The sequence below is a fragment of the Saccoglossus kowalevskii genome, chromosome 21, assembly GCF_978046115.1.
Source record: "Saccoglossus kowalevskii chromosome 21, keSacKowa6.1, whole genome shotgun sequence".
In the NCBI taxonomy this organism is placed as follows: domain Eukaryota; kingdom Metazoa; phylum Hemichordata; class Enteropneusta; family Harrimaniidae; genus Saccoglossus; species Saccoglossus kowalevskii.
In genome coordinates this window covers 16,036,571-16,052,398 of record NC_140661.1, presented here as the reverse complement: position 1 = coordinate 16,052,398, position 15,828 = coordinate 16,036,571, and the positions used below count along the sequence as shown (strand labels likewise).

At 33.5% G+C, this 15,828-nt stretch overlaps 1 protein-coding gene across 12 annotated transcripts in view; it reads left to right on the top strand.

Moving 5' to 3' along the window:
- Positions 1 to 15,828, top strand: part of LOC100366588 (intermembrane lipid transfer protein VPS13A-like) — a 135,933-nt gene that overhangs the window by 60,848 nt on the left and 59,257 nt on the right. For all 12 annotated transcript variants that reach the window (XM_085495458.1, XM_085495453.1, XM_085495448.1 and 9 more), the window contains 15 exons: positions 570 to 687; positions 1,838 to 1,982; positions 2,714 to 2,944; positions 5,212 to 5,368; positions 5,673 to 5,761; positions 6,948 to 7,167; positions 8,750 to 8,872; positions 9,768 to 9,871; positions 10,366 to 10,533; positions 11,750 to 12,057; positions 12,210 to 12,357; positions 12,733 to 12,868; positions 14,164 to 14,288; positions 15,119 to 15,294; positions 15,695 to 15,789. In XM_085495458.1, coding sequence (XP_085351584.1) covers positions 570 to 687; positions 1,838 to 1,982; positions 2,714 to 2,944; positions 5,212 to 5,368; positions 5,673 to 5,761; positions 6,948 to 7,167; positions 8,750 to 8,872; positions 9,768 to 9,871; positions 10,366 to 10,533; positions 11,750 to 12,057; positions 12,210 to 12,357; positions 12,733 to 12,868; positions 14,164 to 14,288; positions 15,119 to 15,294; positions 15,695 to 15,789 — 2,343 coding nt within the window. The remainder of the gene's footprint in view (positions 1 to 569; positions 688 to 1,837; positions 1,983 to 2,713; positions 2,945 to 5,211; positions 5,369 to 5,672; positions 5,762 to 6,947; positions 7,168 to 8,749; positions 8,873 to 9,767; positions 9,872 to 10,365; positions 10,534 to 11,749; positions 12,058 to 12,209; positions 12,358 to 12,732; positions 12,869 to 14,163; positions 14,289 to 15,118; positions 15,295 to 15,694; positions 15,790 to 15,828) is intronic.

Sequence of the window (15,828 nt, the reverse complement as noted above, 5' to 3'; positions counted from 1 at the left end):
CATACTTGTGCGGCACAAACATGTAACGCTGTTACATAAAGCGACACAATCGCCACACGGCGTGTCGTAAAATTTTGTGAAAACAAATGACAAATTTAACATACGTTTTATCAGAGGTACATTACTTGGGGTTTGCAACTACGGTGACATATGATACCAACATCCCGTCTCGCTCTCGCATAAGCGTTGCAACTCAGAAAAATTTGAATGCGCATGCTCGAGGTAACTAGGATACTGGAATGTCTAGGTGCTCACAAAATGACAGATTATGATAACTATATTTTCTGTACATTTTCGATGTATTACATTTTTTCACTATGAATGTGGTAATACACGTTTTATTATTTTATTACAAACCGCCTATCTCATGTCAGAAGGTCGTAGCATCAGTCTCGCTATCTACAAGATGAGACTTGAATGGGATCTTGACATGATGTCACCATACAGTACTATGCACGTTGCAAACACCAAGTAATGTACCTCTGGTTATATACTTCACATAGAATCTATGTTGAATACGATTACTTTTAAATTTCTCTAACTGTTCATATTCTTTGTCAACGATGCAGGTGAAGATTGGAAGGCAGCCATATTGGAGCCTAAATCGGCCTTACATGTCTTGCAACCGACTGAATTGAGTGTGGAACTTCATAAATGTATGCTGACCAATGACACTCGAGTACCGCAGTAAGTGATTTCACGTATATTGAGTTTGATTAGAGGTTTGTGAAACATTCAATTTAGTTACTTTCACACTACTAAGAAAAATGTGGAAAAAAAGATACTTTCACCTCGCATTAAGCCTGTTCACTTTAACCTTTTCACTACCAGATCGCTCTTTTCATCACAAATTCACAATATATTCCCATTTACAGTCTGCACCTTCCTTCCGAACATTGGGACAAAAATAGCTTCTTTTTTTTTTGAGTAAAAACTTAAAAAATTTAGACAAATTGTGTCTCCAAAATTATGTTCATTTCCAGAAATATTAAAGAATAAAAGAAAAAAGTGATGAAAAATTTGGGAGAGAAAGTCTGGTGGTAAAAAGGTTAGGAATAATGAAGGATGAACACGCATAACAAAACATGATTCTGCGAGTATCTGCTTGCAATAAACCCAAGGCTAGTTTACATTGTAGCATAAAAATTGACCAAAGACCAAATAATACTAGTATTTCACATGAACATTTTGTAAGAAAACATTTCTGTATCAATTTGATGTGATTTGATTGTATTACAGAAATAAGTACTTTATTTTTCATAGATAGACAAATAAAAATGTCATTAAGTATGTTATTGATCAAAATTCTGCTTGATGAGAGCAACTAAACTTTGATGAAATAGCTACATACTATTTTTAGTAGCGAATTTAATTAACAGACTCTTAATTTAATTAACAGACTCTTAATTTAATTAACAGACTCTTAATTTAGCTAAACTACCAACAATCCCATTGTGAGAATATACTTTCTTTTGAAATTTGAGATATCTTGAATTAACAAAATTATGGTTTAGCTAAATTAACTAAAATAATAGTTGCTGCTGACATAGAAAGTAAAGTAAGCAAATAACACTGATTAATGGCATGGTAAATACTACGTCAAATCGAAGTAAACACGTACTGGATGCATGACTTGAACCGGCACTCACATACTGCACCTAATCGCCTAGCTAGCTTCACGCCGTTACACTTCTTCCCCATGTATATTACATGTGCACACAGCTTTCCAGTATGTTGAGAATTACCTACATAACTTGAAAACAAAACTACATCACTGAATGTAGAAGTCCCAATGTCTGTAGAGTATCCTGTGTTCATACCGCAAGTCTCGTTACAGGGTTAGGATAGTTGGTGAACTTCCGCAGTTAAACGTCCAAATCTCCGATCAGAAGATCCACGAATTGATTAAAATTGCTGATAGTATTCCATTACCTAAAAGTGACAGCCCATCACCTTCTGCATCTCAGAAAATGGCTGCGACAGTAAGTACCTCTCTTATGTCGAAACAGTTTAATAGTAACGTTTTGTGTTCAACATTGATCAATCCTTCTAGTCCTTCTAAAAAAAAAATTGTTTGAGTTTTTATGTAAGCTGAATTTGAATTTTCATAATATTCTGGCAAAAATAAAAAATACAAATTTTTTTTTTTAACTTTTAGCCAGATGTTTTTTTTTTCCGTTATGAATAGGTGTGATATCTCTGTTGATTATTTGTAATTGAACACTTGCTTCCTTTCTGCTGTCATTGCAATTTATTTTCTTTGCTCATTGTGCTCAAGTAACATGTCTATTTTTAGAATAAATCATATTTTATTGTTCCAGGATATACTAAAAGCAATTTGTAGTTAATATGCACCTCTATTGTTGAAATTTTAATGTATTTTCATTAACTTTACTTATTAACGATTGGAATAAAGCATTTTTTTTATCTTTATCTGTATATATATATATATATTGAACATTAGTTTTTCCTGAGATGGAAACATTTTCTTAAATGAATAAAAAATTGCGAAATTTCCTCGCCGGGGTCCTTAAGATTCTGAAACATTTATTTTCACATAATTTGTTCATTCAAACGCCTTTAAAGCTTTAAGTCGTGAACACTCATAGCAGCTAAAATTCAACTGTTTATAGAATTATGAAAAGCGTTTATTGAGATTGAAATGTCATAACATAATATGCAAATGTTATAACAGTCACTGCATTGTTTCTAGGTTCCTGAGCAGCTTACAGCTGGATATGAAGTCCACGCTCCAACTAATCTGAAAATAGCCGGCCATCAAGATGTTGATGTTGTTCTGGAATCCGACAGCGATACCGAAAGCTCTGTGAGTGATGATTTCTTTACACCGGCGCAGAGCGAAGAAGACATGATCCAGAAATTTGGCAAGGAGGGGCCGTTAGAACAGCTAACGCAGTTAGAATTAAACTTTGAAATTAAAGAGGTACGTAGCAAATCTGGTAACCATGGCGATAGTGATGATGATGATAATGATGATGAGTTTTACGATGCTTGCAAGAATGAGAATGAGATGGTTGCTAGGCATGGCATTGACTTTAATGATAAGTGTCGTCGTAAGATGCTAACTCAGAAAAGATTTCAGGAGATGCGGGCGCAACTCGTTTCTTTGTATCTGAAATTGAACATCACTGAGGTATGTAGTTTTGTTTAGATGTGGCTGGTCATTGCATGCTGGGCTACCCTATTTGGTAAATGTGATTGGCAGTACAGTATTGTATTCAGAGGTGTGGTGGGGTGTCGCCTTGTTTGTTACTGAGGTGTGGTTGAGGTGTGTCACGTCATTGAGGTTTAGAGCTCTACCTGTATATGGTTAATGTATGGATACAACTTTAGTCTGGGTCCAGTCTTGATGATAGTTATGTATTGGTATAATATACACCTTCTGAAGTTGATGCTTACTGAAATTAACTTCGTTGTACTTACTCCACTTGAGCTAATCTAGTACAAAACTAGTATATAATTGAAGCGCAGTACAGTAATGTATGTAATTTGTAAAGTGGATCTTAAATGCTATGTCCACATACATGCAAATTTAGTGTAAACAACAAGCGTACACAGTGTGTTTAGGGATCCTATTGCATACATGTACATTGTACCTTGTACAGTGGTTTTCAAACTGAGTAACAAATCCAGTGTAATGAGCAATAAGAGAGAGCAAACTCAATTTGATTTGAAATTCACTTCATCATGCCATGCTTGATAGCTGTACCTCATGCGTGTCCGGTAATGGAACACAAGTACACATTCGCATGAGCCTATTACGCATTTACTTGCAGCATGAATGCAGACCCCTATACTCTTACTCTTCTGAAAGAAAAACTCTTTACGATGACTTTAACAAAATATTTACTAATTTACATGAGATGGACAAAACAGAAAAATTCAAGACAATCATTAACGTATCAGATAAAACATTTACTGAAAACACTAATCCAATACATTGATAATGCAAACTTAAAAAGAAGCATGTAGTAACTTTCTTTGTTTTTGATACTTTTATTATAATTATTTTGTGTTCATGTTTATTAATTTAACTTTATTACTCAGAGCCCAAAAGGATTGTAATTTATTTATTATTTATTTATTTATCATAAAGTGTTATTGTATTGTATACCCCCCAACCAAAAATAAATGTGCAGTTGTACAATTCTTCTACATTCTAGTTACCCACATTTATTATTGAAAATTGCAGTTGAATATGTACATTTTAAAGAATTAAAACAAGGCCATACCACGTGACAGACCTAATACCAATAAAAACTACCACCTTCAGTGTATGATCCATGTATGCATGCATATTCATTGTCATTTGTTAATTTTTTTTATTTACAACACATTCCCATTTTTTTGTGGTTGTATAATGGGTTGGGAAATATAAATCACCCTATCGGTATCGCTCACACATTATCCAAGATTCCTAACGACCATCGTTGCTATGTGTACTGTTACATGTAACCTCAACATTGACAGTTGAACATAGTGATTGACATTGAATATTATAATTTACAGTACAACATTTTGTCAATTTTTGGTATTTTTTGATAATTTCTTTGTTAATTTTGGATCAAATAAATATAATTTCCCAATGTCTACTCATCTTGATCAAAAGTTTTGAAAAAATATAAAAAAAAATTTAGCAGATTTATTTTGTGAAAATAATTATTATTAAATAATTTGTATGTATTTTTTTGGATGCAAAAACAATATCTTTGAATATATATTAGTTATAACTGGAATAATGTGTGGGTGAGAACAAATAAATTCTTAAATCATGCTAAAAATTAAAATAAAAATTAAAATATTTCTGGTAATTTCTCTCTTATCATCTACGCTCATAATATTGCTGATGCTTCCACTACCATTTACCGTCACATTCCTGACATCCTAAAAAACTGGTTACCATGGCAATCATTAACATTCCGATCAATACAAATATATTTCCTGAAAGCTGTCACAAGAAAAGTGTAAATTTAACTGGCGATGATTGCCACATATATTTAGATATCATGTAATATTAAGTTTGGACATTGTATTCATTGCATATCTAACATGACGTGCAATAGCGATCATCGCTCTAGTGCATCATGGGTACATGTGTATACATATTGCCGCACTATTTTGACTCTTATGGTAGTGGAAGCACGACGTGAATTTGTCTCTGTACTGATATTTTTTTTTTCCTCTCTTAAGGTCGCGTTGAATGTATCACGTTTTAAAGACAATAAAGAAATTCCATTGATTGGTATAGCGGTACAGAATCTTGGCACTGAAGTAACAATCAGGACGTTTGATATTAATGTGGCTGCTTTCGTGGGCAGTATAACTGTCGAACATAAACACTTTACAGGTAATAGTGTCTGTATGTCATTGTCGTCTCATTGCGACTGCCCATTTGATTGTGTGTTTCAAATTTGTTTGCCTTCTGAAAGTGTTGAAGATTATGTTCTAAAAGTGAACCTTTTTTTTGAGTGTCATTCCCTCTTTAAACATAACATAGCATTTAACACTAGCGTAGCATCTAATTTCAAAACTTTGCTCTCTTCTTCAAAATGTTCGACCTGTTCTTCTGCTATCTAAGGCATGCTTGGAGAAATGTTCATCTAATGAGAAAGGCGTTAATAGTTTTACTATGTTTATTTTTATCCATTTAGCTCCTGGTGGTGCTGGACCGCTCTATCTTGTTAGTACGCCAACAAGTTTCAAACAAGAAGATAATTTATTATCTGTACACTATAAAAAGGTAGAACTCAAATTTTTCATTTATTTAGAGTTTGTTTTAAAAATAAATCATTATGTTTCAGATTAATTATTCAGGAAAGGTCACAAGAAAGCAACATTGCTGAATATTGAAATTGACGTTTATCCTCTTCGCACACTGTCCTTATTTGATGTTTTATGCACTGTTGCTCATTCTGTAATTAAGTCAGTTTTATTTTTAGTCCCTGTTCGAACGTGTACCTATATTTTAGACATGCCAGGAGCGATTACATTCAAACTTCACACATACATAATATTTTACATATGCACATCCAATTCTTTCATGATCGGATTCACGATGGCCAAATGGTGGCCATTTTTGTACTGAAAAATCATCAAAATCAAGCATTTCTCTGCTGTTTACTGATGGATTTTGTTCAAACTTGGTACATACATTGGACATTATGGGTCTTTGATGCACATCATTTTGTTTTGAAATAGTGAATCTGCCATATCTCTGACATGCTTTGACTGATTATGTTAAAATTGTAATTATTCATTATACATCATGTCATTGATACACAGATATATTGGTTTGACAATCAGATTCAAAATGGCCGAATGGTAGCTAATTTTTGTGCTAAAAAATCATCAAAAATCAAGCATTTCTAGCATTCTAGAACTGGATTTTGGTCGTTTATGGATGGTTTTTGTTCAAACTTGGAACATACATTGGACATTATGGGTTCCTGTTGCACGTCATTTTGTTTTTCAGATGGGATTCAAAATGGACAACTGGCGGCTATTTTGTTTTAAAGAAAGTGTTTCTAGATCATGTCATAGATGTACTGATGTATTCAAAATGGCTGAGTTGTGACCATTTTGTTCTAAATAATGCTGTTCCAGAGCAATACAATGTATCTCCCAATATGGACATTAGATGATCACATACAAGATGACTGAATGTCATTCATTTTAATGTTAAATATCATTATAATCATTGCATCAGCTTCTGGATCCATATCTCTAACATTTTTATGTTGCAACTATATTACTCTAAACAAAACTATATATCATAAGTTTGATAACTAACAGATGTTATTGTTAACTGCAGAGGAAACTGCAACTACACTGTTGTGAACAACTGCAACAGTGGTATGAGTGGTAGAGTAAGATTACATGTGTAAATGTGCACTACTAAAGTGAACAGCTTGTCTCTTTTTTTTCAGGCGGATAAAAAGAGCCCAGAATTTTATACGACATACGAGAAAACAGAACAAAGTATAAGAGTCTCATTTACAGCGCTCGAAGTCGTAGCTCATTTGTCAGCCATCTTGGGACTGCTAGATTTTGTAGATACTGTAGTGCCGAAAAGTGACGAAGTCAGCAAAGAACCAGATGTTGTGGATGATGAGGGTTACATAAGCGATAATGAAAAAAAACAAAAACGTAAGTCACGTTATGCCATATAAAATCAAATGCTTCTCCAACCTAACTTCTCTTGTCTGTTTGATATCTATTAATAGCATTAAGTTCATTGACCTTTTGAGTGCTATTGACAACTCTTGGCACCATCTACTAAATGATTTTGTATAGTCTGCTTCTGCTCACATGAGATGGTGATTGAAATTGACAAACAATGTTGGAAACTTATGCTCCAAAATGGTGATAAAATTTACTGAGCATTTTACAAAATGTGAAAATATTTGCTCTGAATTTTGGGCTGAAAAAAATATTCATCACTCAAAGGATTACTGAAGTGGAAATTTGTCATTTTGCTTCATAACAAAGTTAATTTCAGTGAAAATATAAAAATTATAATTTATGATGGACTTAAATTTATGATGATTTAAAATGGTTGCCTGGTGGTCATTTTGTTTTAACAAATTTCTAATATTTAAACAAGTATATCTGACTTAGATATACATCATGTTGCACATATGCATGTTTATTCATTTGACAATTTAATTCAAGATGGGCGAATGGCGGTTGTTTTAATGTTAAAAATTCATCACAATCGAGCATTTCTGCCATTTTGAATTTCGGTCATGCATAGACAGATTTTGTACAAATTATGTACCAGTATGTACATTGAACTTCATGTTATCTTAATATAGAAAAATTAGTCATAAATCGCATGACAATGTTCATTAGTTTATTATGTACAATCATATCTCATGGTACAATGAAATAACATTATTTTGTGTGTTACAGGTATGCTTTTTGAGAAACGTGTCCTAATATTTCTAATATTTGCTATTTTTAGAACAATTCCATATAACACAATGTTAAAGAAAAAATTGCATTTGTTGACATATTTTAAAACCCAGATATTTATAAATAATTCTGAACAACAAAAAGTACTCTATCATTAATAATATGTGATTTTTTTCAGCCTATGTCACCATGTTAGATTTTGAGATATTGCATAATTGCCATAGGAACCTGTGAAAAAAGTGTTATAATAGTATCAAAATGGTGAATTTCCACTAAAGTACAGCCATCAATTTCTCGAAAAAAAAGCTGGTAACCTACAACTTTTTCAAGGTCAATATCCTTATATTGCCTTGCAATTGGAGTATAATTTATTGCAAAATGAATAAATTCTGGGTTTTTTAATTTATGGGTAGACTTCTACCTTAATGCACTCACTTTATTTGTCAAATCAGACCAACTGGTAGCCTTTTTGTTTTATTATGTGCAGTTTTGAAGCCATATCTCTTACATTCTCTGACTGTTTGTGTTCAAACTTTTCATATTTCTTAAACTTAAGAACTTACAGGGACTATGTAATGCAAAAGAAGAAAGACTTATCTTGTTACATGTATGTGGAGTTTGGAACCACAACATTGAAAACACAATCATGACAACTATTGCCCTAGGGTAATGTTCAAATAAATAAAATAAAATAAAAAAAAAACATTGTTATGTTCGTAAAATGCACAGTGATGGAGTCTACAAAATTTAGCCATAATATAAATCAGTCATTAAATCACATAATCATGATTTTTTTTCTTCTGATTTTTAATAGGTCAGCGTTACACACGTCCAGAACCAAGGTCAGAGATAGATGTCAAAGTCATGGCTGATTTAGACACAGTGTCTTTAGTTATATGCAGTGACACTGGAATAGTCGCAACAGCCAAGGTTAACGGTGAGTCAAGTTCATAGTCATAGTTAAGTAGGCTCGTCTATTCTTGGTATTTTTAGCTTCGTTTCCTACTATATAATGTTTACAACATCCTGCGTGTTTGAATTTCCTGTAAACAAACAGTGTGGTTATGCTTGTTGTACATGGTGCGATGAGTCCCATATCGAACAGGATGCAACATAACAACCACCACCACCTTTAAATGTATTTAAAATCTGGATGGTTTGATTGTACATTTGTATCAATGTAAATTAGAATGCATTCATTCAAGTTATGACCAGACATTCAGTATAAGAAAAAACGATTTTCCCATATTTGGTCCAGATAAACTATTTTCAGACATCTTTAGAAACTACATTCAGAAGTCTTTATTTCCAGAATTAGTGAATTTCTGATGGATTGAAAAACCTTTAAATTGGTAAATTGGCTTCCTGATCTGCCTATCATTCTGATCATTGTTTTCCTTGGAAGACATTTTCAGAGAAGTGGTTATTCTGCATAGAAATACAACATATTAATTACTTATGATATTAATTGCTATGGTAATTTGAATATTGATCACTTAACAGAGTACGAGGGAGGGGGCCGTACGACATTGTGCTGTGACAAAATGACAATGTTTGGTCCAAAATTGGAATTTTAAAAAAATCCAGAAAAGATTGCCTAGAAAACATTACTGTTTCATCATGCACCTAAAGTCAATAGGTGCTGTAGAAAAGATCAACAATGTCTCTCAGGCATGCGGAGAATTTCTCTAAGGAAATTTTTTTCAATTTAATGTAGGGAGGGGGGGTTCTGAGTACAACTGTGACAGGAACAATGTTTACCAGTAGTGAAAAAGGTCGAGGAATTTGCTGTCTGTGTATAATTTGTAAATTCAACTGCTGGTTATTTGCAGGTTTGAAAGCTGGGGTTATGGTGCAGAGACATCAGACAAGAATAGAGGCTTCCTTGAAGGATATCGCTATACATGATCCAATGCCTAATGCTGCTTACCCCAAGGTACTGTCTCTATATTTAAAAAGATCCACCCTTCACTACATGCCTTCATTTTCAGGCAGATTCTGATATGTACATGGTTCAGAATGGGAGAATTCTGGGTATTTTGCAGCCCAATGAAGCATGTATATAATGTTTGTATAGAATTCTTGTTCAAGATTTTGTTCACCAGTGATGTTAGGGCTTGCTTTGAAGACTAAATTTCATGTATTTATCTGAGAGACATTGTAATACAATTATAGCAGCCGGGAAATAGAGGTTTGTGCTCTTGCACGAGAAGAACATTTGGCCATTTGAACATTGGGTGCAAAATTCTCATATTCAGCCATTATTATATAATGCCGGGTCTATCTATTAATCCAAAAAATATTTTACCATATGGATGTAGAATTTGCTTCAAACTCAAAATAAAATAAAATATTGTATGATAATGAGCCAGAGGTATGACCTACTTATTAAATAGTTGTTGAATCAATCAACTTTGTTTATCTCATCAGATTCTCTCCATCAAAGACGCTGAAGTATTTCATCTGAACATTGTAGCTCATAACAGCGCCACCGTTGGAGAATGGTACTCTGATATGAGCTCTGTGGATACGGAAATAGAACTCAACTTAGGGAGAATTGGCATTGTGTTCCTCAATAAATTTGTCATGGAAATACTGGTAAATACATTTTTTGTTTATTATTCATTTTCATGCAGTAATATTTTAGAAATGTGTAGAGTTCTGATAACAATATTCATAGATGCCTGATGTTTGCTCAACTTGAGATCTGAAGTAATGAGACAGTCATGTGACTTTATTTAAACTACTGCACATTGTGTTTGAAAATCTTTGATTTATATAAAGGCAGCCAATCTGCGATCTAATCAATTTCTCTCTTAAAAAAATAAAAAAAATAAATAAATGTCTACATATATACATTTGTAAGGAAATGTTTTCAGAACCACAGAACTATGGGGCAGGGTGAGTGGGATGGGGGTGTCATAAATGTATGACATATGCACCAGAGTTGAATGCAACTGCATGACATTGATTTGGTTTACCCTTATTTTTTTCGCAATAGACTTTAATGCAAAAGGCCTTGTAGATCTCATAGAGAGTTCCCTTCAGATAGTGTTCTATTCTCTCTTGTTGTCATGGAGACATCATAGCCACAGGTTATTTGACTGACTATGCCATAGGGTGACAATACTAGTCTTTGGTTGAAATACTTCAAAAAAGTTGAACAATGCTCCTCTAATTTTTTTTTTCTTAGATTGCATTCCCTTTTTGTATTAAATGCAGAACACCTCTAACTGATTATTGGGATCAACATGAGAAATGATACAAATCTGTTGGCACGACAACAAATCCTGAAATATCATAGCACTGAAGCTAGCTTGCACTGAAGGCAGTGGTGTTTTATCACCAAATCAAACACATTTACATTTACATATTATAGGACGTCTTCTGAATTTGATTTCATTATTCTGTTGAATTTCTCATGATCTGTACTAAACCCAAGGTCTTTAGGTTCTTACAGTGGACTTTGAGAGTTTTTCTGCAGATCAATCAAAGTTGCATTAAAAAAAAGTTCCTTTTCACCACCAGCTCCCTTTTTTCATCACAAATTTAATTTATGTTTATAGTCTGCCTTTTCCTTCAGAAGATTATCACCAAAATAGGCAAATGTTTTAGAGTAAAAAACTGAAAATTTACTCAAATTTTGTCTGTTGGCTCCAAAATTAGGGTTCATTTCCAGAAATATTGAAGAATATTAGAAAAAAGTGAAGACAAATTTGGGTTGAGAAAGTCGGGTGGTAGGAAGGTTAATGCCATGAGTGATTGTTTAAAATTACAAAATTTCTAGCCTTAAATTCAATGTTACATTTTACAGGATTTTATCGATCATTTCCAAGCGGCGAAAGATGCAGTCAAAGATGCCAGTGCGTCTGCAGCAAGTACTGCTGCTGCCAAAGTGCAGAACTTACATGAACGAAGCGCTAGAGTTGTACTCGACATAACCATTCAGGCACCGCTGATTATCATACCACAGAATTCGCTGTCATTGAATGCCATCATTGCTGATCTTGGCGTGCTGACAGTCAGTAATAGTTTTAGTATTGCGGGTGAGAACACTGATAAGTACATTCCACCTATTGTAGACACAATGATGGTAAAACTCAGCAGTGTCAAGTTAGGCAGGTAAGCTATTGCGTTAACTAGCTTAGAATTCAAATTTCTTACTTTCAGTTTCAGTGCTACTCAAATTAATAAATTGATCATCATTATTATTATTATTATTATTGTTATTATTATTATTATTATTATTATTATTATTATTATTATTTTTGTAGAGTCAGAATGGAAGAAAATCGGATCAAGTCGGAAGTCAGTATATTGGAACCAGTTGATATCATTATTGAAATTAAACGAAATTTAGCTGCATCCTGGTACCATCAAATACCAGATATAGACATTGGTGGGAAAATACCCGCTATGAAGGTATGAAGTCAATAAATGGAATCTTAAGTGGCTAAGAATTTGTGCATCATAGTTATTACCATTGACAATTAACCTGTCAAACCGCTGCCTATATGATATAGCCTTTGTGTTCTTCGTCTAACTTATTGTCTCAAGAGGGGATGTTATCTTGGCACCTTGTTCTATGATGTTTGCCAAACTTCATTATTTATATTAGACAGGTTGATCTCATGTGTACATCATCGACTTAAAGCCTCATCAGATAGCCAATATGAATAGGAAAAAAATGGTTTTAATAGATACACATGCATCCAAAATTCTGTCAGCTTAGGCATCCAATTCACCAGGTCCGCCAAAACGTGCATTAATCAAGTGATCTTCTTCCAATCTTCCAAGGTCGCTTTAGGACAGGATGACTTCACCATGGTGATGGCAACATTGGATGAGAATCTTCAAGAAGGTCAGAAAGAGAAACCAAAGAAGGCACCTACAGAGCCAACAGTCAAACCAACTGATGAGAAAAAGAGAAGAGGTGTGTTTGCTGCTTCTATCTTTTCTCCAATAATGAGTATTTACCAACTAAAGAAAGATTCTAAATTTAAAGAATATGTACTGTGGGTGACTTTTTGCTGCAATTTATTTATTTTTTTCTGAAAATCATACTTAAAAAACACAGGATTTTACATACAAATGTACTGAATAATATTGGAAAATATTATAAATCATTGGATTTCATCCAGTATTTCATGTATGTAAATGTGTCGAAATGGGCGTAGTGCGAGTGGTTAGTGCTAGTAGCACTAATCCGAAAATGTACTAGATCTAGCGCTAAAAAGGCACGAGTTCTAGCGCTAAAATGGCACTAGATCTAGGGATAAAATGTGCACAGTGCGAGTGGCATTGTTATCGCATTGTCAACGACGTCGAATAATAGGAGGGGCATCCACTTTCATATGCAAACTACAAACAGTATAAAACTTCGGCAATATGCTCGAGATGTTCATAATAATACTTTCTATATATTCTGCCGTAAATTCGCCCTTCCGAAATATAATTGGTTGACATATGGAATGTAGTTTTACTGATTTTTCACCTTCTACAGAAAAATTCCAAATGAATATAAAATACTCCACAGTATAAAAATGTTAACTGCAGTTTTTGTCCAGGTCTCTCCTTTCATCTGTGTTTGCAAAACATACCTTGGACACCAATGATCTTATTGAGAGAGAGAGAGAGATCAAGCTACAAGACTTGTTTTTATCCATCAAATACTATTCTATCCTTTCTCGTCAACACTTTCACTGCTCCACTGATCTATATAACAATATACGTATTTAATACAGTGGATGGGAGATGTCGAAACATTATTTAAATGTCAAAAACAAGTTCTGTAATTCTCTCACTTTAAATGAGATCTCGGTGACCATTCACATCAAAGGTCTTTTTTTCAGCTTCTTTAACAATTGATTGCCTATTTGAATGGAAATAAATGGGAATTTGTCATATTTGAATAGGTTATTTTCCATTCACTACAAGATCTCACCTCTACTGCAAAAATCAAAGTGCCGATTTTTGAGATGGAATGTTGCATAGAGATACCTTTACTTCATCAAAATTGTGTATGGTACTTTATTAAGTAAGGTATTTTATTAAGCGTGGCATTTGTCAAATCCCACATGATGACATCACTGCAATGCTATGACCTTTGTTTATCCTGATTTCACGCATAACGTAAATAAGCATAAGCTTAATTAAAATTTTCAGAATCGCATTTTAAGAAATTCTGGAATGCTCTCAGTTTTATTTAATGTTTTTTTTTCTTTTCAGGCTCAACTAAAGGAACAACTATCATTGAAATAACACCAAAATCTAAAGCAGTGTGGACCAAGCTAATATTCAATTTTTACATTGAAAGTATTTCAGCTGCTTTGTTTACTGGTAAAACTGACCTGGTATGTTGTAAATTTCTTGGTGTTGTAACATTTCATAGTTTGCCCCATGCTTGTATGGGAAAACTGAGTTGAATTTTAATGACTTAGTATGTAATAAATGCAAGTTTATTGTTCTCAGTATATACAAATGTATATAGTTTGTTTATAATAACAAAATTTTGTTTGAGTGGTGGTGGAGTATTGCGAAGTGTATTAGTGCCATGTGTGAATTAGTCTGTAATATTTATAGTATTGATCTAGAATGAGATTTAAAACCATTGTATGCCTCGTTTCTAACATTCAAAAAATCAAAATTATTTTTTTGCCTTCTAAAATGTTGCCCTATCACAACATTGTGCATTTTTTTTTTTAATTCTAATTTCTGCATTAACAAAGAACACATACCATTGATGAATGAATATAAACGATGCACACTATTATAGGAAGTGACACAATGAATTGTCAGTGAGAGTCTTAGCCTTAACATATTTGACATGATTTCGCCCAGGGTCTCCGGTAATTTGTCACCTTGTGCTGTAATCCTGGAGGTTTGATTGACAAAACTAGATTTTTAATAGTTGGCGCCCTCTGCAGACCTGGATGCAACCCAGTTGCCATATTTTCCCACTTGCAAGTGATTTTATGTACGTCGGTATATATCATATGTTTGCTTTCAGTGTCCACATTTCGGCAAAGGCTGATACAAATTGATAATATTGAGCTAATAATTGATAATAAAGAAATAGTTGAAGCTACTGGCACTTTTATTGTGAGCAAACATTATTGAAAACACTCATTCTATTCGACACAAATTAAGCTTAAATCTGCTGTTTTTTTTTATTTTATCGCAGATGTCCAGTATTGGAATTGTTGATAGAAATCCAGACAGTGGTCTCAGCAAAGTAGATATGTGTATGGTGGGTGTGGATGGTACCATGTGGACGGATGATTCTATGCATGCTCATGTTGAACTGGGCAATATTGTTCTTGATGACATCAGACCTGGCAGAAACACAGGCATATACAGGTACACATAAAACTTGGTACATAGATGCTCTAGAACAATGCACAGAACTGCTCAGTTTTGGCTTAAAATCAGTTCATAATAATTACCTAATTTGCATAATAATTCATAATTTTGTTGGTTCTAATCATTTCAATGAAACTTGATACAAAGATGGTCTGTGACATTACATTGACTGTATTAGTCTTACATTAAAATCTTTTCATATTAATTGCCTGATTTGCATAATAATCAGTTAGTTTTCAGCTTTTCCATCAATATCTCAAGTACTTATTATCTTATTTCAATGAATCTTAGTACGTAAATACTCTAAAGGCTAGTTTTGATTTAATTTTGATGTTTCCCCAATACTCTTAGCACACAGGAGTTCTTGCTAAGCTTTCTTTGATTTATTTTTTTACAGAATGTTTGATAGATACCAGACTGCTAAAGAAAGGTCTAATGAAACCAACATGATAGATGTGCTATTCAAGCAATCTCCTTCTCAGGATAAGGAAAGTAAGTCTTTAGAATACCACTAGATATCAAATGATAGTA